The following is a 20,444-nucleotide window of genomic DNA, read 5'->3' on the forward strand; positions in this document are numbered from 1 at the left end:
TTGAATGAGGCTAATGTTTCGCCAAACATCAGTGCAGCACCAAAAACTATAGTCTCCCTAAACTGATTGAGCCCAAGAAAAACACCAAATGGCCTATATTCCTTGTTTGCGCCAAAAGTAGTGTCAAATGTGACAACATCGCCAAAGTGTGCATAGCCTAACATCATTTTAGCATCGGCCCAGAAAATGTTTGATATATTCTCCTCACAATCTAGTTGCAAAGCATATTGAAATGATGGACTTTCAACAATTTTGTCTTGAAAATACTTTAACATGCTGCCCGCCTGACAAAAAGCCAACTCCCTCTGCCTCTTGCTTTGCAAATGATTTCTGTGATCACAAGGAGTGTAGCCGAGATTAAGTGGTCCACCAACTTGACGAGTAGCAAGCTCATATGGGACGCGGAGGAATTGATCCCGAGCTCATATGCTCCCGCATGAACAGTAAAATCGAAAAAATATCGAAAAAAATTCAAAAAATTCCAATTTTTTTTGGGAGAAACATTGACAAAAGTTCTAAGTGCCTGCAAAAATTCGTCGTGAAATCACATTCCTAGAAGGCATGGCGAAAAAAACAAAAACAGTACCCTAAAAAAGCTACTTTCAAAAGCATTTTGAAGCACTGAATTTGTTTTTTTTTTGCCACGCCTTACAGGAATGTGATTTCATGATGAATTTTTGCAGGCACTTAGAACTTTTGTCAATGTTTCTCTCAAAAAAAATTGGAATTTTTTGAATTTTTTTGATATTTTTTCGATTTTACTGTTCATGCGGGAGCATATGAGCTCGGGATCAAAAGATGACTTTCGGCTCATATGCAGCTTGAGGCCTAATTCCAGAATCATCCGCGGCTTCGATTTCAAAAGCTTGAAATTCTGAAATTTTCCTTTGGGAAACCATCAGGTGGCGGGTTTGTGGCAAGTGAAGGAGGTGATTATGTTCAAGAACTACATCAGTGATTTCCAAGTTTTCGGACTCTCGATCCAATGTAAGACTCATCCGAGCTTTGCAATCGGTTCTTGTTTGAGCTCTAAAGCACTTCTGAATGAATTATCTTTGCCCCTTTTTGCGATGACCTTCATTGGCACAAACAAATCTGCAAGAGGTTACCTTACCATCAAATTTGCTCACATTGTTGTACCTTTTCCTCACATGAAAGCCAACACGACCACCATATGCTCTCCAAAACATCCAAGCCTCCTGTGAACTTTTAAAGAACATGCCAACTTGAGGCATCCCCTTATCAGATTGTGACATTGCACACCACCCAATTTATCTGCGCCAACACATATAATCAGCTGACTAAATTGCACAACACCAACTAATATTCTAGATGCAAACTTGAAACAATTACTAATACTAATATTGCACTAATATCTGGTGTGTGCGTGTGTGGTGTGTGATCTGAACTTGCACAACCATGTATTATATCTGGTGTGTGTGATCTGGACTGGTCAAAAGAATTACTACAACTTGCAGAACCATGTAATTAAACCCATTAACAGTCGCGTGAATGGCGCCTCCTAGCGCTTGCCACGTCGAATGCGTGGGTTGGCCAGAAAAGTAAAAGGGATAAAAAAAAGGAAAAGAGTGGAAAAGTTCTCTAGGGAAACCCTCTCACCCCACGTCTTCCGCCTCCCTTCGCCTCGAGCGCCTCCTCCTCCCTCTCGAGCGCCGCGGACCAACGGCGCGACCGTCCGTGTCCATCTCGGCGAGACCAAGGGCGCGCCTCGTGGCCGTCGCCCGGCGCTACTACTCCGGCCGCCAGGCCTTCGTTCTCCAGGGCGGGACTGCGCCGGGAGGTTCAAGGAGTTCAACGCCAACAACATCCGTGACACCTTCCGTCTCCTGCTCCAGATGGGCAATGTCCTCATGTTCGGCGGCCAGGTCCCCGTCGTCAAGGTACAAGCCGATTGCCCAAATCGAATTGGTCATTTTATTTGTGAGATCTCATCCGATCTGCTCCCTGTTGTTTGCACATTAGATGGGACGGATGGCTGGCCAGTTTGCCAAGCGAGGTCAGATAACTTTGAAGAGAAGGACGGGGTTTAGCTGCCCAGCTACAAGGAGACGACGTCAATGGCGACGCGTTCGACCTGCAAGTTTGTAGCAGAGTTTTGTTGCGGTACCTGTAGTCGTTGTCCTCTTTAAATACCCCCTGTTGAATTTCTTCCACATATCTCCTTATCACGACAAGGCAAGTGATAGGTTGCTCGTTTTATATACTACTCCCTCTGTTCCTAAATATAAGTCTTTTTGGACATTTCAAATGAAATACAACATACGGATGTATGTAGACATATTTTAGAATGTAAATTCACTCATTTTACTCCGTATGTAGTCACTTGGTGGAATCTCTAGAAAGACATATATTTGGGAACGGAGGGAGTATTATGTTGCTATTACTAGGGCGATGTTTATCCAGTGAATCTTATGAAAGCTTCTCCATGAATCGAATTCTTGATACTCATTGGGGTGCCATGACGGATGGTGATGTAAGTTCTTGCATGCTGAAAATTAGTGGCAAGAGCCCTGAAGTGTACTTAAACACTAAAAAATTTAAAAAAAATTTGCATTGAACTACAATTGCAACTTTAATACCCATTTACTTTGTCGATCCTTGTGAATGATTCCCTGGAACTTTTCGCCGTCTCTTATCCGGCATTTTTCTATCTCGCTGTCTACTGCGTTGGCGAGACTAATTAGATGCTTTAGTGATTCTCTTTTGAAGCATCACTACTAATGTTTTGGAAGCATGTCCACCATGATTTGTAAAAATGACATGATGAATGTGCTATCTGTATTAGTAATGCATCTTCTTATTTCACCCAGAGTAATTCTGTTTAGTTGCACCTTTGCACAGATATTTTAGTGTTTCTTGCTTTCACCGGTTGATTTGTTTCTATGAGTTACTGAGAGCTACTCTGTATTTTGTTCCTATTGATGTACAGGTTATACTGATGAAACTTCGGTTATCAAGGATGTACCATGTATCTACTGAGTAATGCTAATAGTTTGCTCTTTGTTGTCCAATACTTCTATATATGGATTGGTTGCTCCACTTCATGTGACTCCGTGAGAGGTGGGATTAGATTTCCTGTTCAGTTTATGTGTTTCAAGAAAGATATTTGGATAATTTGAGATTGTCATTTATATTTGGATCTTCATTCTTCTCCGCGGGTATATTCCCACATTGAACTGGATTATTGCTATGATTTGGTTGATTCAGACATATTGTATCTTGAATGGCTTTCACTGCTGGGCAAATCAAGCGATGGAAGATATTTTTTTCAGTGATATTGAAGCACATTGATACTGTTATACGATGCATCATTTCTTTTTTCTAATCTGGATGTGCTTGCGTTCAGAAAATTATTTGTTCATTTTTGCTTTTTGAGGCATATAACAGGATATAACTTTGTTGTTGAAAATCCATTAAAGAGATGGAAGATAAAATTATTTGCAATCAAATCTGAGATGCATACTATTGAATGCCAATATTTATGCTAGATCTTTGAATAGTTTAGTGTCCAGTATATGAAGCAGTGAAGTGAGAGCATGTAGTAAAGGTAGGGTAGGTATGATTTTATCGCAAGTTGTGTGTGAAACATCCTAGCAATTACTCATGTGGTTAGATAATGATATATTTAGGATGGACCTTTAGCTGCTGAAAGCTGGCAGTTTATTTTTATTAATTCTCTGTTGCCATTTCCTAGAATTTCTTACTTTTTTAATAGGTGTTATGCTTTACAGATCCATGGCACTTGTGATGTTATCTGCTACTCATTTGTGGGCCTTGCGGTTGTCGTTCTCATGGCTCGGCCATTCGCGTCTATGCAGGGTGAGCTCTCATCTGTTTGCCTGTTTACTTGGTCGTTCGTAGAGAATATATTTCTGGTGCTTTGTCTTGGTTGATAGCGTATTCTGCTCTTGCGTTCTTACTATCAAGGAGATGGATAGGTATAGATTCTAGGCATGTCCTTGGTCCCTGCAAAGTAGTTTTTTTTCCTTCCATGCTTTATTGGGTACCTTGCTCTTTTCCACCGTTGGTCAGGAGACAAATATAGCATCAAATTGGGTAGCAGAAAATAAGATTTGTTCTTTTACAAGGATTACAGTGTGTCCTATCGACATCTGGTTTTAGAGCCTGCCAGATTGGTTTCCAGTTCATGCTTCTTAGGTTCTGCGGATAACTATGGAGCAATGGACATTCTTTGCTCCACTCATGAATGCATGCACAAAAGTTGTTCCCTCATTTATTTTTCTGTGCAATTCATGATTTATTGCCTGGTGTGCATTCATGTTACCTTTTCGGATTGTTCTTTGGTGGCTGATACAGATGCAAAAGAAAATTTGAAAAGTTGGACCAATGATATAGTGCTTGCTAAAAACAACAACTCTAAATAATTGTTGCAGGTTATTTGTGAGGATAGACCCAAAACTTCTTTCTACATCTATACCTTCATGTTCCTTGTTAAAAGTGTCTTCAAGAAATGCCATTTGTTCACTTCTTTCTTTGCTCTTGGCCTTTTCTTCATTTACATGTACTCACTGAAACCTGACATGGCATGTGTAGCTGAGGAGGCGAGCCATCAGTGTGAGTTTCAGGAAGAGATGACAACACAAGTGATCTTGATTGGTAACATGTTTGGAATTGTTGTGCATGCATGGTACGAACATGTGCAACACTAAGAAAACCAAAACAAAAGTGAGCTTGTGGTTTGCGGTGTTTTCCCTCTGAATTTTCTCATTAGTATGTCCAGAAAGGCATATTAGTGGAAGAGCATACAAGAAAACCTTAACATGTTAGGAACTTTTTCATGTACTAGAAGGTTGTTGTACAGAAATTTTCTTCTGAAACCATGTCATAATCTTAGATTTCCCATTAGTTGGTTGTTGGTCAGTTCTAAAACTATCTGTACATTTTGCCCAAGGAATTTGTTTTCTTATAGTTCATTGATTATTTTGGATTAACTCAATGTGATCTTCCCAATCTAATATATGTACTTTTAGCTCTAAGGACTAGCAAGAGTTAATGATGCAGGCTGTGATTGTGAACACTAGTAGAAAAAGGGCCTTTAGTCCCGGTTCTGGAACCGGGACTAAAGGGTCGTTACTAAAGCGTCCCCCTTTAGTCCCGGTTCTTACACGAACCGGGACTAAAGGCCCTCCACGTGGCCGCTGCCTGGAGGTCCACCTTTAGTCCCGGTTGGTAACACCAACCGGTACTAAAGGAAATTTTATGATTTTCTTTTTGAATTTTTTTATTTTCAAATTTCTGAATTATTTTAACCTCTAATCTCTAATCACTGCTCAATTTAACCTCTAATCTCTAATCACCCCTCATCATTCCAAATCATCTAACTTCCCGAACGGTCACCCATCCTCTCACTACTCCAGCCTGAGCACGCTTAACTTCCGGGTTCTATTCTCCCTCGTTTCCAAGTCTGCACTTGTTGTTTTCCTGACAATAGTAAGATGTCAATCCTATTAACCCTCAGGAATTTAGCTTGCGCATGAAGTCACACATTTCACTGTTTGAGTTTGAAACTATTGTTCTAAAAAACAATAATTATTTAGTAACAGTGATATTTCTTGAATAAGTAGTTTGACCATAGTTTGACCACAGTTTGACCGGATTTGACCAAAATTCAAAAAAACTGAAATAATTATTTAGTAACACTAATATTTCTTGAATAATTAGTTTGATCATTGTTTGACCACAGTTTGACCAGATTTGACCAAAATTCAAAAAACTGAAATAATTATTTAGTAACACTAATATTCTTGAATAATTATTTAGTAACACTAATACTTCTTGAATAAGTAGTTTGACCATAGTTTGACCAGATTTAACAAAAATTCAAAAAAAACTGAAATTTGAGCATAACTTTTTTTCCTTTTAGAATTTGAGGATTCCAAAAATTTGAGGATTTTCCCTACACTTTTTGCAAAACATGTCGAAATTTAAGTTTTTTAATTTTCCTAACTAGTACATGTAGTAACATAACTTCACCTGGAAGGATTTTAATTTTTGAAGTTTTTATCATTTTCTTTTGCTTTTTACAAAACTGAAAAGGCGATCTAGGGGGGGTAGAGTTTGAAAATGGGACCTTTAGTGCCGGTTCGTGCCATGAACCGGTACTAATGCCTCAAACCCCATTAGTACCGGTTGGTGGCTCGAACCGGGACTAAAGGTCTAACCTTTAGTACCGGTTGGTGCCACGAACCGATACTAATGGGCATCTCACCCTTTAGTCCCGGTTCGTGGCACCAACCGGGACTAAAGGTCCCATTTGAACCGGGACTAATGCATGTACGGTGCCCTAGCCGCTCGAACCGGGACTAATGCTCACATTAGTCCCGGTTCGTAATGCAACCGGGATTAATGCTCTTTTCTGGCCGAACCAAAGCCCTGTTTTCTACTAGTGGAATGAAGTACCGGTTGTTGCTAATTTTGTATTTTTGTTTGTACAACTCAGGTGTTTGATGCATTTCTTCTCCTGAAAAGGGATAAGTATCTGAGGTGATTTCTTGTTTGCATGATATTACAGTAGGCATGTTAAAATGTTGATGTTCCTTTTGACCATGCTAATGTGTTTGTCCACTCACTGCGCCTACTATGTTTTATTTATTTTGTCTCAGGGAATCTACTTGGCTTTCAGTCTATGAATATTTAGATCAATATATTTTAAGGTTGTAAAGACTGAAGATCATAAATTCATTGTTTACTCTACCAAGTTTGTTCCTCTTTGAGGATGATTGTAGAAACTATCAGTCCATTCCTACTTTGTTTGCAACCTATGGTATATCCTCATATATGTCAAGAGGTCCTTCTCATGCATCTTTTCATTATGATCTGCGTTAGCCTCCTTTGCACCCATTACTTTGAGTTTCAAAGTGAACATGTTGATATTTATGTCATTTGATTCTTGGCTAAATCAAGACTAATCTTACTCTTGAATTTTTCTTGGGATACTAAGTATGAGACAAGCATGCTTCGGTATTTAGGACAAACTGGAAAGAGTGACTGGGTTTAAACAAAACATATAACAAAAAGTAAAACAATTTAGGTTTGGGGGTTTTCTGTAGGAATTTGATGGGATTAATGATCAGCATCAGGTATTCTATTGATGAGCCGTGTGTTTTATGAAGGATTTGTGTGTTTTTTTGCAGGTCATATCGGATCGAGTGATAGCAGAGGGTCTCAAGCCTGATGAATCGAATGTTGACGTGGGACCAGTTTTTGTGATGTCCAGCTCATCATCCACTGAGGCACCGCAGAAGATGGTCCAAGGTCTACTTTTTATTTTTCTTCATTACCCAAATTAGTAGTATCCCTTGATAGTCTTACCTTCAGTAAGATCATTCTTAATTAGTTTTGTGCACTAATCGATAGCTCATGTCTGATAATGGGTGAGAGCCAGTTAAGTTAGCATGAACACATTAAACAGTTCAAGTTAGCATGCTCTCATAATCCTAGGACTGTATTTTCTCAATAATCAAAGTTACAGTGACCATAAACCTATGATACGATACTGTATATTTGAGAAAATAAATCATGTGAGTCAATTTGAACTGGGGACATATCATGATGAGTAATGTTAACGTCTTGGCTAATAATCAAAGACAATAACTGCAAGAGGAATAATGTAATTCGAAGTACAAAAAATGTCCTGTTAAGAAATTTCCAGCATGTTTTATATTGACATCTGTTGTCATTCTTATGAACCTCTTCTATCTTGTCTTTTTGATTTGTTTTTGCTCATATGGCTTTCATGTACAGGCAAAGTTAGGAATCTTCCTGTAGTGTGGTCATTGCCATGTTGGACACTGCCATTCCTCTGTGATGCAATTTCAAGAATGGAAAAGGTAGCAGAACAAGGCAGTGCTATAGCAACTGCTGTGGAAGGGGTCGATGGGGAAATAGATTTGCAGATAGCCTTTTCCAGTTTCTCAAGGCCACCCATGGCATATTCTATTCAGGCCTCTTTGATTAACTAGCTGATGTTATATTTTGGGTCCTTCAGGTTCTCATAGAAAATCTTCGAGATCATATGTTCAAGCCTTCCTTGTTTGTCCACTATCATGATTGAAAATAGCAGGTAAATTGGTACTGCCAAGAATACATATGATGCGAAAATTTTGTAAGACTGAACCATTTTAGTATGATTGAATCTTATTATGTGGTGCACTTATAACTTGTCTCTAGAAGTGAGAAGGGGCCTCATGAATCTTTGTAAGATTTTTAAATTACACTCTAAGCGCGATTCAGTTTCTAAATATGGTTGATCAAGCGTTGGATGGCCGGCTCCCGCATCAATGTCCGCGGACGAATGTCGAAGGAAATTTGCGGCTTGAGGTTGGAGATGCCCTAACACGGTAAACGGGTTCTGAGCTGAAAGTAACGGTGTCTAGAGCTATTTTGTAGTATGCACCTACGGGAGCAACAATGACATTTTTAGCATGTGAAATTTCCAGTGGCAAAACTGAGGTAATGGCATAAATGGTAAAAAAACATATTTTTAAAGTTCCCATGAATTGGACAGTCATACTTGGAAGAATGAATTGTCAAATAGAATTTTAAAAAATACAATTTTCTTAGAGTTTTGTTCCGAATCTTCAACCATAAAAAATACAATTTTCTCCTGTTGTTTTAATTTTCTGTGTTTGCTGGCGTAAAGAAGGACCTTTATTCGCAGAAAAGAAAAGTACTACGGCTACTTCCCTACCGTACCGTGCTTAAGGCCCTGTTTGGTTCGGCTATGGATTTCTAAAAGCAGCTGTGGAAAAACAGCTGTGAAAAATCTGATAGGAAAAAGATGTAGGTCATTTGGCAAACCAGCTGATACAGCTTTTTCAGATTTTGGCCCGCAGCGGAATCAGGTTTTGGAAAACACGTCCTGGGCTGCAACCGCTTTTGGTTCAGATTTTGACAGCGGATTTCTGAAATCGGATTCTGCTGGGTTCACCCTTTGGTTCAAATTCTGCTGCGCCGCAGCGGAATCCGTGGATAAAAGGAAACTTTGGGGAATGGACGGTGACCGCGGTCGGTCTGGGTCACCGCACCGGCACCCGCGTGGGAGCTCCACCTCCCAGGTAGTTTCCAGGAAGCCACCGTCATCCCGCAAACCGCGACCAAAAAGCGGCCGGGTTCCACTGCTTGACAGACCGCTGCGCACTGACGCTACCTCTCCTCACTCATGCATCCGTGACTTGTGGCGGCAGCTGGCGAACAAGGGCGACAGAGGTTAGCCTCCAATCCAACTCTCTCACCCCGCGGCCTCCCACCTCTCTCTTCTCTGTGTCCCGATGGTGGGTTGTGTTGTGTTTAGGGGCGCGTTAGTCCGGCGAATCTGTGGCACAGGCTCGGGTGGATTTCGTAGGGGAGGTCGGGCGGATTGGGGGGCGCGGCGGTCGCGAGGATCTGAGGGGAGAGGAAGCCGCATGAGGAGGCAGAAAGCACGGGTATCTGATGGCTGTGTGCGTGCGTGCGGCCGTCGTGCTTGCTGGCTGTGATGCCGGCGTGTGTGGACTGTGGAGTGTGGACGCGTGCTTGCCGCCGTGTGTGCTTGCGGTGTAATGGTCTATTGTAGCACTTCTTATGTGATGAAACTACTAGAGTAGTATGAACGTCTTCGATTTGAAATCTTCAGAGAGCGCTGCCGGGCGCCGGCCCTCTCTCTCGATCCCAAAGCGCCGGTGGTCCATATCCTTTCCATCCGTAGAGCAGCAGGGCTGGCCGGTGCCCCCCACCCACCCATCTCTATCCATCTCCATCTCGAATCGCTGTAGATCCATATCCGCCCCCATCCGAGCAGCACCAAGCTCCTCCCAATGTCTCAGCATGGGCCATGAGTAAGCAGCATATTTCAACGGGAAGCACGGTAGGAGATTCTCCCCATCCCCAGTTCCCCATCTCCTGTACTGAGCTGTGAGCTCTGCTCTGCTGTATTTGGAAAGGGGTTTAGCCCGGTTCAAAAAGGAAATAAAAAATAAGCACCGTAGGAGATGGAGCATTTTGTCAGATCTGTTTGTCTACTACTCCCTCCGTCCCTGGTGTTAAAAACGTTCTTATATTTTGAGACAGAGGGAGTATTATATAATTTCATATGTTTTTTCCATGCAATGCTTTCTTATTAGATCTGTTCTTCAACAGTTTGAAGACAACCATCTCCTGTAACCATCATACTGTTGGTGAGCCATACGGTGTAGTATTATCAATTTATTATGGTAATAGGGTTACATTCATGAACCGAACAGAATCGGTTCTTACCCATTGACGGTTTACTAGGTACACGTTACTTTCCATTGCCTTTTTGTAACCTAACACATCCTATAGATGCGATGGCATAGTTTCAGTCTTTCCTGTTTCTAGCTGCCGAGCAGTTGAACCATGCTGCATTCCAATAACTACTTTTGCTGTCAGGAAGCAGAAGATCGTTCCGTAAGCCTGCTGGGTGGGACACAACCACGGCATGGATTTTACATTCCACTTGATCGAAACTATTACAAACAACTTTGCAGAGGATCAGAAAGTTGGCAGCGGTGGATCCGGAGATGTTTACAGGGTATGGACTAACTACTGTATTTTCTGTGTTTAGTTCTGAGTTCTGACTCTCAATTAGTAATCAGGGTCTATAAAATGAAAAGTGGCCGATTTTTGTTAGGCGGTGCATGATGGGGAAGATACTGCCGTGAAGAAACTGCATCCCTTGCAAGGGCTGGATGATAAGCAATCTGACAATGAATATCGTAACCTTATCATGGTACGCCACAAGAATATTGTGCGGTTAATTGGCTACTGCTATGAAACTTGGCACAAATACGTGGAGCACAAGGGGAAACTTGTCTTCGCTAAAGCAATGGAGCGAGTGCTCTGCTTCGAATATATGCAGGGCGGAAGCCTTGATAAACACATTCAAGGTAACATATATCAGTGTCAATATAAGTATCTTATATGCAAGGGACCGGAGTCTGATTCTTTGGTACAATAAAGTTCACCCTCCAGGATTTGCCTGCAACTTATATTTAACATAAAACGGAGTAGTTGTTTCATCTTGATACGACTAAAATGACAACTGGCAACATGTATTAGTTTTCCTATCAAGATGAATGATGCAATAGCTTATTTTATATGTATTTTTTTCTGCCAATTGCAGATGAATCTTGCGGACTTGAGTGGCCCACATGTTACAAGATTATCAAAGGGACTTGTGACGGACTAAATCACCTTCACAGCTCCCAGGAAAAACCTATTTTCCATCTGGACTTAAAGCCTGGTAATATTTTGCTGGATAAAAGTATGACGCCCAAAATTGCGGATCTTGGTTTCTCAAGACTTGTAGGTTCAACAAAAACGCGACAAACAGAGATGCGCGATGGAACACTGTAAGTTGATGGATCATCTAAGCCGTTAATTTTCTCAAGGGATTCTGAACAAACTTTTCCATGTATTTTACCAATTAACCATATCAATGCAGCGGGTTCATGCCACCGGAGTACATTGACAGTGGCTTGATATCAGAGAAATTTGACGTTTTCAGTTTGGGCGTCATAATTATAAAAATGTTGTCTGGAAATATGAGCTACTTCCGTTGTTCCGAAATGTCTCCCGAACAGTTTATTGAGCTTGTAAGGAAAACTCTTCTCTCCTGGCAAGAAGGAAAAGAAAAAAAAATCTCTATTTATACCATTAACACATATAAGTCTTTTTGGCATTTTTTTCGCTGCAAACTATCTAGTGTATGGATAGGGAGTTTTATGCTCCAATTGTGCATGCAGGTAAGTGAAAACTGGACCAAAAAGTTGCAGGCAAATCCTGGATATTCCTCACAGGAAATAGACATCCTAGGAGTGACTTCATGTGTTGAGATTGCATTAAGGTGTGTGGACAAGGACAGAAACAAAAGGCCATGTATCAAGGACATCGTCCATGAACTAGAGGAACTAGAAGTTAAGATTGGAAAAATGTCACCACCCACATATCATACTGTAATGGATCTTCCTTCCTATGTCAAGAGTGTTCCTCTAACCCAAGGAATCGAGGCACAGGAGCCAGGCAGTGTGTATACATGAGGAAGTTTATTTTACGATCTTATGCTCCGTTTGGATGCAAAGTATTTAGAAAACCCACATCATTTTAACTTTTACTATGGAACATGCATATATGTTGTTCCATGGGATGCGAGCAGAAGGCTAGTGCGAAGATTGGACCATGGGGTGGAGATGGAGGGACAGCTTTCAGCGCAGAAAGACCGGTGCGTCTAGAAAGCGTGACAATTCACAGCAGTGATGTAGTTGATTCGCTTGCATTTTCCTACATTGAGGAAGCTGGTGTGTCTCTTACCGCTGGTCCATGGGGTGGCGATATTTTGTCCCATGAATGCAATTATATTCCCCTGGTGTGATCCATTTGTGCACAAAGGTACTTCCTTACTCGGTGATTTATCTCCCTGCAGATCCTCCTTGACCAATTAGAGAGTGTCAAGGAAGTTTCTGGAACAACAGCTACGTATGAAGGACAGATTGTTGTATCATCGCTCACCCTTGTCACCAATGTGGGAAAATATGGTCCATATGGGAAACCAGCTGGCACTCCTTTCAGCGTCCCCGTTGGTGACAACAGCAGCGTTGCGGGATTCTTCGTGCGTGCACACACCGGTCCCAAAGTTGTCCTCTCGCTACCAACTGAATGTCTTATGAAATACATACGTACGTACTACGTACCTAAGGGCTTTCCTGGCCGGTAGCTGGGTCAATATCTTAGGACCACGATAAGTCCGGAACGTTCAGATTTTGCGCATGTCAAATTGAATGTTTTTTCTGGCAACTTTAGTTGATGCGAGGCGGCAATTTAGTTGGTAAGCATGGAAAAAAAATTCGGTCAACATGTTAGGACCCCGGTAAGTCGTGAATGTTTGGATTTTTCCCATCACAAATGGAATGTTTTTTTATGACAACTTCAGTTGGTAAGCATGCATGGTAATTTAGCTGGCCATTATACAAATCATGGAACATTAGTAAAAGGTCTCCTTTGACAATTTCTCAACAACGCTTGTAAAATTCTGTTGGGAAGCCATCAGGGACATGGCGCTTTGTTGTTTTTCATTTGCGCAATAGCCTCAAAAACCTCCTTCTCAGTGAACGGGGCGGACAAAATCTCGTTTTCATCCGACCCCAGCTGTGGCAAATCACTAATCATGTGCTCATCGAGCATCACATGATTCTGCTCAGGTGGCCCAAAAAGTTTCTTATAGTACTTAGTGATGTACAATTTTAAGTTCTCGTGCTCTAAAATTGTACCCTCATCTTGCTCCAAATGGATAATTCTATTCTTCCTATGTTTCCAATTGGCAATCAAACCGAAAAAACCGGATATTATTATCACCCTAAATTACTTGCCTAACATTTGCTCTGAGTGCCCACTTCATCTCATCTTCTCTAAGTAGTTTTTGTAACTTCTCGTAAGCCTCACTCTTGGCCCTTTGGTCCGCCGTTCCCAACACATGGACCTCGGCCTTTAAATCTAAGTCATTAATGATTTTGAGTAGTCTTTCTTTTTCATCCTTATAGATTCCACTTTCCTTTTTGGGAAACACTTCCTATCAGAATTCTGATTGAAAGTTTCTGCCAGACCAAGATTTGGGTATCAAAATTTGAGGAGTGTGATTGTGGAGAAGCCCAAATGAGGACCTGCCCAGCGTATCTGCGGGCGTATAGAGACCCGAATTAGGCTATTTCGGTTGTAGATGCTCTAAAATTGCAGGTTTGACGTAAGAAATAAAACTATGCATCTTTTTATCTCCTCCTCGTGTATTTTTAAAACTTATATGAATTTGGATAGACAGATTTTGAAAGAACGAATTATCAAATAAAATCGACAATATTAGATGTCTGATTTTTGTTCCCAACTTTCAACAAAAATTTGTAGACTCCGAGCAAAATCTTGTGAACTTTCAACAAGTTCCTCCTCTTTCATCTGTTTCCTGTCATCTTATTATTATTATTATTTTGCAGCCTGAGCTACTTTCCCTACGCTGCTGCTTGAGAAATAAGTAAGTGAAAATGTTAAAAATCTGACGGCGGGTCCTCTTTAGGCATGGCAAATAATATGTTTTTTATCGCAATTTATATTGGTGCGAGGATGACAAATTTTCGCAAGCACGACAATTGTCTGGAACCGAGGCAGATTTATCATGCTCGCGACTGAACATGTCATCCTCGAAGAACATAATTTGCCATGAAAAAAAATTGATTTGTCATGCCTGAAAATCAGACTTTCGCGGGATATTCAGTGTTCATATATATTTTTTTGAGGGGCAGTGTTCATAAATAAGTGACGGGAGAGAAAGAGAGTCTTTGGGGGGTTGGGCGGTGGGCCGCGTGAGACTGGCGCAGCGCAGCACAGTAGAGAGAAGGGCAGAGACCGCGTGTCCTTGGATGGTCAGTCGCCGGTCGCCGCGTGGGAGCAGCAGCAGTCTTCACGGAGTTTCCAGGAAGCCACACCTGACCCGCTGAGCACGGTCTCAACGGCTTGACCCTCGAAGGGCGGGTACCTCTCCTCACTCTTGTGGGCTTGTGGCGGCACGTCGGCGGCGGTGGCAGAGGTCAGTCTCCAATCTCACTCTCTTCCCCCCTCTGTCCTGTGTCGCTGGGGATCCAGCAGAATGTGCGTGAGTGCGGCTAGGTAGGAACGCGGTGGTTCGGTGGATTTGGGGTAACAGGAGTCCGGCGGATCTTGGCTGGGGGCGCGCCGGTGCGGTAGATTTAGGGGCGCGGCGGTCCAGCCAAGTGGAATCAGCCGCGTGAAGGCAGAGGGGAAGCAGGCGCAACGACCTGAACGCTGTGTGTGTGTGCGTGCGGACGGCGTGCTGCCGTGCCCGCTTGCGTGTGTGTTGCCGGCGTGCGTGACGCTTGCTGTGTGTGTGTGCTGCCGGCGTGCGTGTGTGTTGCAGACGCTGTGTCCTTGCGTCTTCCCAGTTTGTACTGTACTGACCTGTTCCATCTCCATTGCAGAAGTTTGACGGCAACAAAGGAGCCATCCATCCTTCGAGCCTGGCTCTTTGTGAAGGCTGCCATGGCGCTGTGGACAGGGCTGGGTCAGGCGGCGACCGTGGCGCAGCTGGTCGGCGCGGACGTCGGGGGCCTCATCTCCATGATCGTGCAGGCCGCGATGACGGCCCGGCAGAACAGGTCCGAGTGCGAGCAGCTCGCGCGTCGGGCCCTCATGATCGCGCAGCTGCTGCCGCACGTGCAGGAGCCAGAGGCGGCGCAGCCGCTGGCCGGGCTGGGTGACACGCTCCGGGACGCCCACGAGCTCGTCGTGTCGTGCCAAGGGAGGAGCGCGGCGTATCAGTTCATCATGGCTGGCAGGACAGCCGAAAAGTTCAGGGAGGTGCAGAGCAAGATAGACTCCTACCTCATCCTCTTCCCGGTGATCAGCCACATCGGCATCACACGCCGCCTTGAGAGAATCTACAATGTCCTCGTCCCAGATGACTCCACTAGAGATGAACCGTCTTCATTTCCACAGTCGTTGCAGCTGGAGGTAAATTGATCGTGCGGCTCCCTGACAAGACAAAACAGAAATTTATACAGTTAGGGAGCACACGCTCTCACTGCTCATTTATGGTATCATTTGTTGTGGTCTCTTTTTCAGGAGTCTACAGAGCTTGCTCAGGAGGTACTGCCGCACGGAACCCAGGAATTCACGTTGGCGGAGATCGTGGCTGCCACCAATAACTTCGCCCCTAACACCGTGATCGGTGAAGGCGGGTCCGGAAAGGTGTACATGGGCAGGCTTTACGATGGGCGAGCGGTGGCCATCAAGAGCTTAAACAACTCGCAGTCGCAATATTTAGAGGAGTTTTGCACGGAGCTCGACATCCTATCACGGCTCCGGCACAAACACATCATCAGCCTCCTTGGATCGTGTGTGACTGTGAGCAAGCCCAAGCGTCTGCTAGCCACCCCGCAAAAGAAAAAAAAGCGCCAGCTGACCTGGTGGAGAAAGGAGCCAGAAGAACCCGAAGAGTTGGAAGAGCTACAGAGGTTCATTGTCTACGAGTACATGGAGAACGGTACGCTCTTCGACCAGATGCATTCTGATCATGGCCCCTCCACGATGTCGCCGGTGACGGGGTCCTGGAAGATGCGCATCGCTGTGCTCCTCGGCGTGTCACGCGCCATCGAGCACTTACACTGTCATGCCAACCCGCCAATCATCCACCGGGACATCAAATCGGCTAACATCCTTTTTGACGCCAATTGGGTGCCGCGTGTGTCAGACTTTGGCTTGTCGGTCGTCTGGGACATTGCAAGTGAGGAGTCGGAATTGAAAGTCGACCGGGTTGTAGGCACATTTGGGTACTTCGCCCCTGAGTACGCCTTTTATGGTCTTCTGAAGCCGGCAAGCGACGTGTACAGCCTGGGCGTGGTGATGCTCGAGGTTCTGACAGGGAAAAGTGCATATTCTTTTTTTATGAATGATGGGACAAATGTACCTTTGACAGACTTCGCACTCCCCATCATTGAAGTCGGTAATATTGAGGAGTTGTTAGACAGGCGACCTGTACCGGAGCCAACGCCTTGGCAGCTGCAGGCGATGAAACGTGTGGCGCAGATTGCATGCTGTTGCGGGAAGTTGGATGCGAAGGACCGGCCGGCCATATCAGACATCGTTGCCAACCTCGAGATGGCGTACGAGTTGATCTGCAGAGATGAGCACGGTTCAGTTGACGAGCCATGTTTGTGGCCCTTCGTCGAACAAGTTGACCTCCCATCGGACTCACCACACTCCAGGAGCTCGTCATGGGCAGGCTACCATTCCGAGCTGGTATACACTACAAACTAATAATTGAACTCTGTTCACATAAATTCAACCATGTTCATACGGTGATGAAGGGGGCTCACTACTCACTTTGTGGTCTCTTAATTAGGAATCTGAGGTGCTGGAGGAGGGGCGTTGACAACAATCGTTGAAGGCGTCCTCAGAAGGTGGTTCTCTTAATACACTGATGAAGGAGCATTATAACGCTTGTTGTTGCTGGCAGTTTTGGAAGAGCTTGGGATGGACCTCCCAGTGTAGTTTCAGTTGGCTTCCTCACCACCCACCCTACTATGCTTTCCCCAGCAGTTTATTAGGAAAGGAACACACCCGCTTGATGGTCACCACCTCACTTTGTTTTTTTTTTTTTTTTGCCTTGAGTTGCACATAGTCACAGTAGTCCCACTTTGTTTGTGTAGCTTCTCTTTCAAAGCCATTCATACTGTAGCAGGCTCCGCAACGGGTCACAGGTGACCGTCATGTGTTTCAATCACCCGATGAGCATCCCGTTACTGCACATAGGTAATGCCCGCTTTTGGTAAATCAATGGGCGCTTGTTAGCTTCTTCACAACCAATCCCACTATAGTTTGCTTCTTCACAACCAACCCTACTTTGATTTTCCCAGTGGCTTCTTAGGAAAGGAACATGGGGTTGATGGTAAGCACTGACTCTGTTTTTTCAGCACTTTCTTTTTGTAATATACTCCCTCCGTCCTTTTAGAGATTTCAACACTGATTACATACGGATGTATATAGACATATTTTAGAGTGTAGATTCACTCATCTTGCTTCGTATGTAGTCCGTGTTGGAATCTCTAAAGGGACTTATATTTAGGAACGGAGGGCCTGGATTTGTTGATTGAGTATTTAATTAGCTCTCTAGTTCGTTTGTTGGATTTTTTTTTTCTGAATTTCGGAGCCTGGATCCATTTGTACAACGTGATGCTGATCCAATCCGAAATAGCCAAACCTATGTTTAACTCATTTGGAAATACATGTGAGTGAAATGTTCCATCGATGTCGTGGCTGGGGCCACTCATGCAGAGGTTGGAGAACGGCTGAGGTCTTTCTTCCTCTCAATGCAAGCAGTTTCTTTAGGAAAGAGAAATGATGATGTCCAACTATATATGTCGCTCTAGTTTAGAGAAGTCTGCTGTAGGATGCACTGCGCATGGATTGATTGATGCTGGCAGTTTGGCCTGCTTTTGCCTTGGTTTTTCGCTGAGTTGCAGTTTTGTGTGCTGAAACCATAATGCAGAGTTAGCTGCGGCTGAAAACCTGGAGGTAGAGTTCCCCTTGAACTGTTTTTGGGTCAGGTTGTCTTGTCGGTTCAACGGTATTTTCATATATTAATTAAATAGAGTACGTGTATACAAATGAAGCAAGATGCAAGAATGGTTTATCCAGTACCAGCCCTAGGTAACATATAAATATCAGAGTAAGAGATCACAAAAAAGAGACACAAGCGTAACAGATGGGTGTCAAGCCACTCGTTTAGACAGTCTGCATTTTTGCCTTTAATTCTATGTCCCGGAAGGATCAGATCCTGCTTCGTTTCTTCCCCCGGTTTGTTAAAGAAACACATTGGGTTGATAATCACCATTGGAATTTGTTTGTTTTAGCCCTTTTCTTGTGGTAGTTACTCTGTTTCTAGCCTATGTCTCTTTTCGGTAATTACTTTCCTTTTTTTTAATCCTGGATTTGCGCATGTCATGGGCACGGCACAGCACAGCACAGCAGGCCCACTTTGTTTGTGTAGTTTCTCTTTCAAAGTCATTCATGTGGTAGGCCCCATCCTAGATCGTTGATATTTCGTTATATTCATCATGGGAAGTCGGGATTTTAGATTAAAATTTGATTTTCGGATCTAGTATAAATTTAGTGTGTCCGTGTGATGGTATAGCTATGTCGCTGTAAGGTAGTGTGGCCGTAGTTTAGAAGCCTGATATAGTGTACTGTGTATCAGTGTATGGGTCGATGTTGGCTGGGCAGTTTGTCCCGTTTTCTGTTTCTTTGTAGAGCTGCAGTTTTGTATGCTGAAAGCCTGAAACTCAGAAACTGTAATAATTAGGTCGGATCGGCAGGTCTTCGGGCACAGTTGGGTGCGGCAGAAAGCCTGGAGTAGAGTTCCCCTTGAACTGTTTATGGATCTGCTTATCTTATCAATTTCAGTTGAAATGAATTAGGGGACTGATGCTCCTTAATTTTATCGAAGTAAAAAAGATTCAAAACTGTGCTGGTGTGAGAAGAAACGAGTAAACGACCATAGGACTTCGCGATGTTAAGACTTAATTGCTGGCCCAAGAAGTAATACTTGCAGATTTATTATTTGAAATGAAGAGAGAAAAGTGTATGTGGAGCCTTTTTTGGGCCCTAGTGTTACATTCTCTCTACTGAAGAAGTTATATTTTTTTCCCGAAAAGGGGCACTTTATTACTTAAAAGATTTAAGCATTACACCCGGTCTCTGCATAACTAAGATGCACACGGCCAAGAAGAAGTTATATTTAGCTAGGGCTTGAACATGGGTGGCCTTCTCCCTTTGGTAGCCTGCTCGAAACCATAGGCCATCTCAATCAGCCTTGGCCCATAACCTTGCAGCCTTTTCGATGTCAGTTGGGTGCCGCATGTTTTGGTCTCCTTTGGTTTGTAGGAATTTTGTAGGAACTCTATAGGATAGGATTTGCAAAGGAAAAATTCCTTTAAAGCCCTTTGGTTTATAGGAATGGATTCCTATTCCTATGTAGGATAAGAATCAACCCTTCACATTTTGGAGGAAAAAAAACATTAGGCTAGACTCAATGGAAAAATTCCTATCCAATGTACCAAATAACATCTCTTTCTCTATAAAAATCAGGATGTATGTCATCTCACTTCCTATAATTTTTCTATTCCTATAAAATTTCTATCCTATGAACCAAAGGAGGCCTTCAGCTTTTGGCTTATCGGTCGTCAGGGACATGGCGAGTGAGGTGTCGTGGTTGGGATGTCATTGTTAGAGGCACAATTGGGTACATCGACCTTGAGTACCTCCACACAGGTCATCTAAAGCCAGCGAGTGACCGGTGACGTGTACCGGGGAAAAAGGCATTCTCCTTCGCACTTCCCATCATGGAGGCTGGTAATATGGAGGAGATGCTAAACAGGCGATCTGTACGGGAGCCAACGCCATGGCAGTTGCATGGAAATTGCATGGGGACGACCAGCCAGCCATAACGGACATAGTTGCCAACCTTGAGATTGCGCACGAGTTAATTTGCAGAGACCAGCCAGGTTGAGTTGACGAGTCGCCACATTTTTCGACAAAGGATGGATTTTATTAACTCAGAATAAAGCATCAAGACGATCCATACATAAAGAGCACACATGCCAACGGCGTGTCATCGGCAGGCTACCAGTCCAGTCTGGTAGTACACCAGAAACTGATTGAACTCTGTTACATTAATGAATGATATCATGTTCAAACAGTATGGCCGAAACAGGATGGCCGAAAGGTTCAGGAAGGTGCAAAGCAAGATCAACTCCTACCTCATTGTCTTTCCCGTGATCAGCCACATCGGCATCACACGCCGCCTTGAACGAATCTACAATGTCCTTGTCCCAAATAACTCTACCAGA

The 20,444-nt window shown here is 43.5% G+C and overlaps 2 protein-coding genes and 1 pseudogene across 5 annotated transcripts; all 3 read left to right on the plus strand.

The window, feature by feature from the left end:
- Positions 1 to 1,541: 1,541 nt before the first annotated feature.
- On the plus strand, positions 1,542 to 8,091 carry LOC123055477 (uncharacterized; annotated as a pseudogene).
- A 977-nt stretch (positions 8,092 to 9,068) lies between these two features.
- Positions 9,069 to 12,108, plus strand: LOC123051060 (cysteine-rich receptor-like protein kinase 41). Of its 4 annotated transcripts, XM_044473817.1 has the most exons (7): positions 9,069 to 9,249; positions 10,159 to 10,293; positions 10,429 to 10,570; positions 10,670 to 10,925; positions 11,162 to 11,390; positions 11,483 to 11,633; positions 11,784 to 12,108. In XM_044473817.1, the coding sequence occupies exons 3-7, from the start codon at positions 10,478 to 10,480 to the stop codon at positions 12,075 to 12,077; spliced, it is 1,023 nt and encodes a 340-aa protein (XP_044329752.1). In that variant the 5' UTR covers positions 9,069 to 9,249; positions 10,159 to 10,293; positions 10,429 to 10,477; the 3' UTR covers positions 12,078 to 12,108. The 4 variants fall into 4 exon arrangements, with proteins under 4 accessions (XP_044329752.1, XP_044329751.1, XP_044329750.1 ...); XM_044473816.1 differs by having other exon boundaries at positions 10,159 to 10,570; XM_044473815.1 differs by lacking the exon at positions 10,159 to 10,293 and having other exon boundaries at positions 9,070 to 9,249.
- A 2,276-nt stretch (positions 12,109 to 14,384) lies between these two features.
- LOC123051054 (probable receptor-like serine/threonine-protein kinase At4g34500) lies at positions 14,385 to 19,022 on the plus strand. The gene is made up of 4 exons (XM_044473812.1): positions 14,385 to 14,608; positions 15,018 to 15,549; positions 15,661 to 16,836; positions 16,940 to 19,022. Exons 2-4 carry the CDS (start codon positions 15,079 to 15,081, stop codon positions 16,967 to 16,969), a joined length of 1,677 nt encoding a protein of 558 aa, XP_044329747.1. The 5' UTR covers positions 14,385 to 14,608; positions 15,018 to 15,078; the 3' UTR covers positions 16,970 to 19,022.
- The last annotated feature ends 1,422 nt before the right edge of the window (positions 19,023 to 20,444 follow it).

Source organism: Triticum aestivum, chromosome 2D (genome assembly GCF_018294505.1).
Source record: "Triticum aestivum cultivar Chinese Spring chromosome 2D, IWGSC CS RefSeq v2.1, whole genome shotgun sequence".
NCBI classification, from domain to species: domain Eukaryota; kingdom Viridiplantae; phylum Streptophyta; class Magnoliopsida; order Poales; family Poaceae; genus Triticum; species Triticum aestivum.

What these genes read in the sequence shown, in the direction of transcription:
- LOC123051060 (XM_044473816.1), top strand. Translation starts at nt 10,478, where the DNA reads ATGGATTTTACATTCCACTTGATCGAAACTATTACAAACAACTTTGCA. An exon ending in GATCCGGAGATGTTTACAGG is followed by an intron (nt 10,571 to 10,669) that starts GTATGGACTAAC and finishes GATTTTTGTTAG; the next exon opens with GCGGTGCATGATGGGGAAGA. An exon ending in CCTTGATAAACACATTCAAG is followed by an intron (nt 10,926 to 11,161) that starts GTAACATATATC and finishes TGCCAATTGCAG; the next exon opens with ATGAATCTTGCGGACTTGAG.
- LOC123051054 (XM_044473812.1), top strand. Translation starts at nt 15,079, where the DNA reads ATGGCGCTGTGGACAGGGCTGGGTCAGGCGGCGACCGTGGCGCAGCTG. An exon ending in CACAGTCGTTGCAGCTGGAG is followed by an intron (nt 15,550 to 15,660) that starts GTAAATTGATCG and finishes TCTCTTTTTCAG; the next exon opens with GAGTCTACAGAGCTTGCTCA. An exon ending in CAGGCTACCATTCCGAGCTG is followed by an intron (nt 16,837 to 16,939) that starts GTATACACTACA and finishes TCTCTTAATTAG; the next exon opens with GAATCTGAGGTGCTGGAGGA.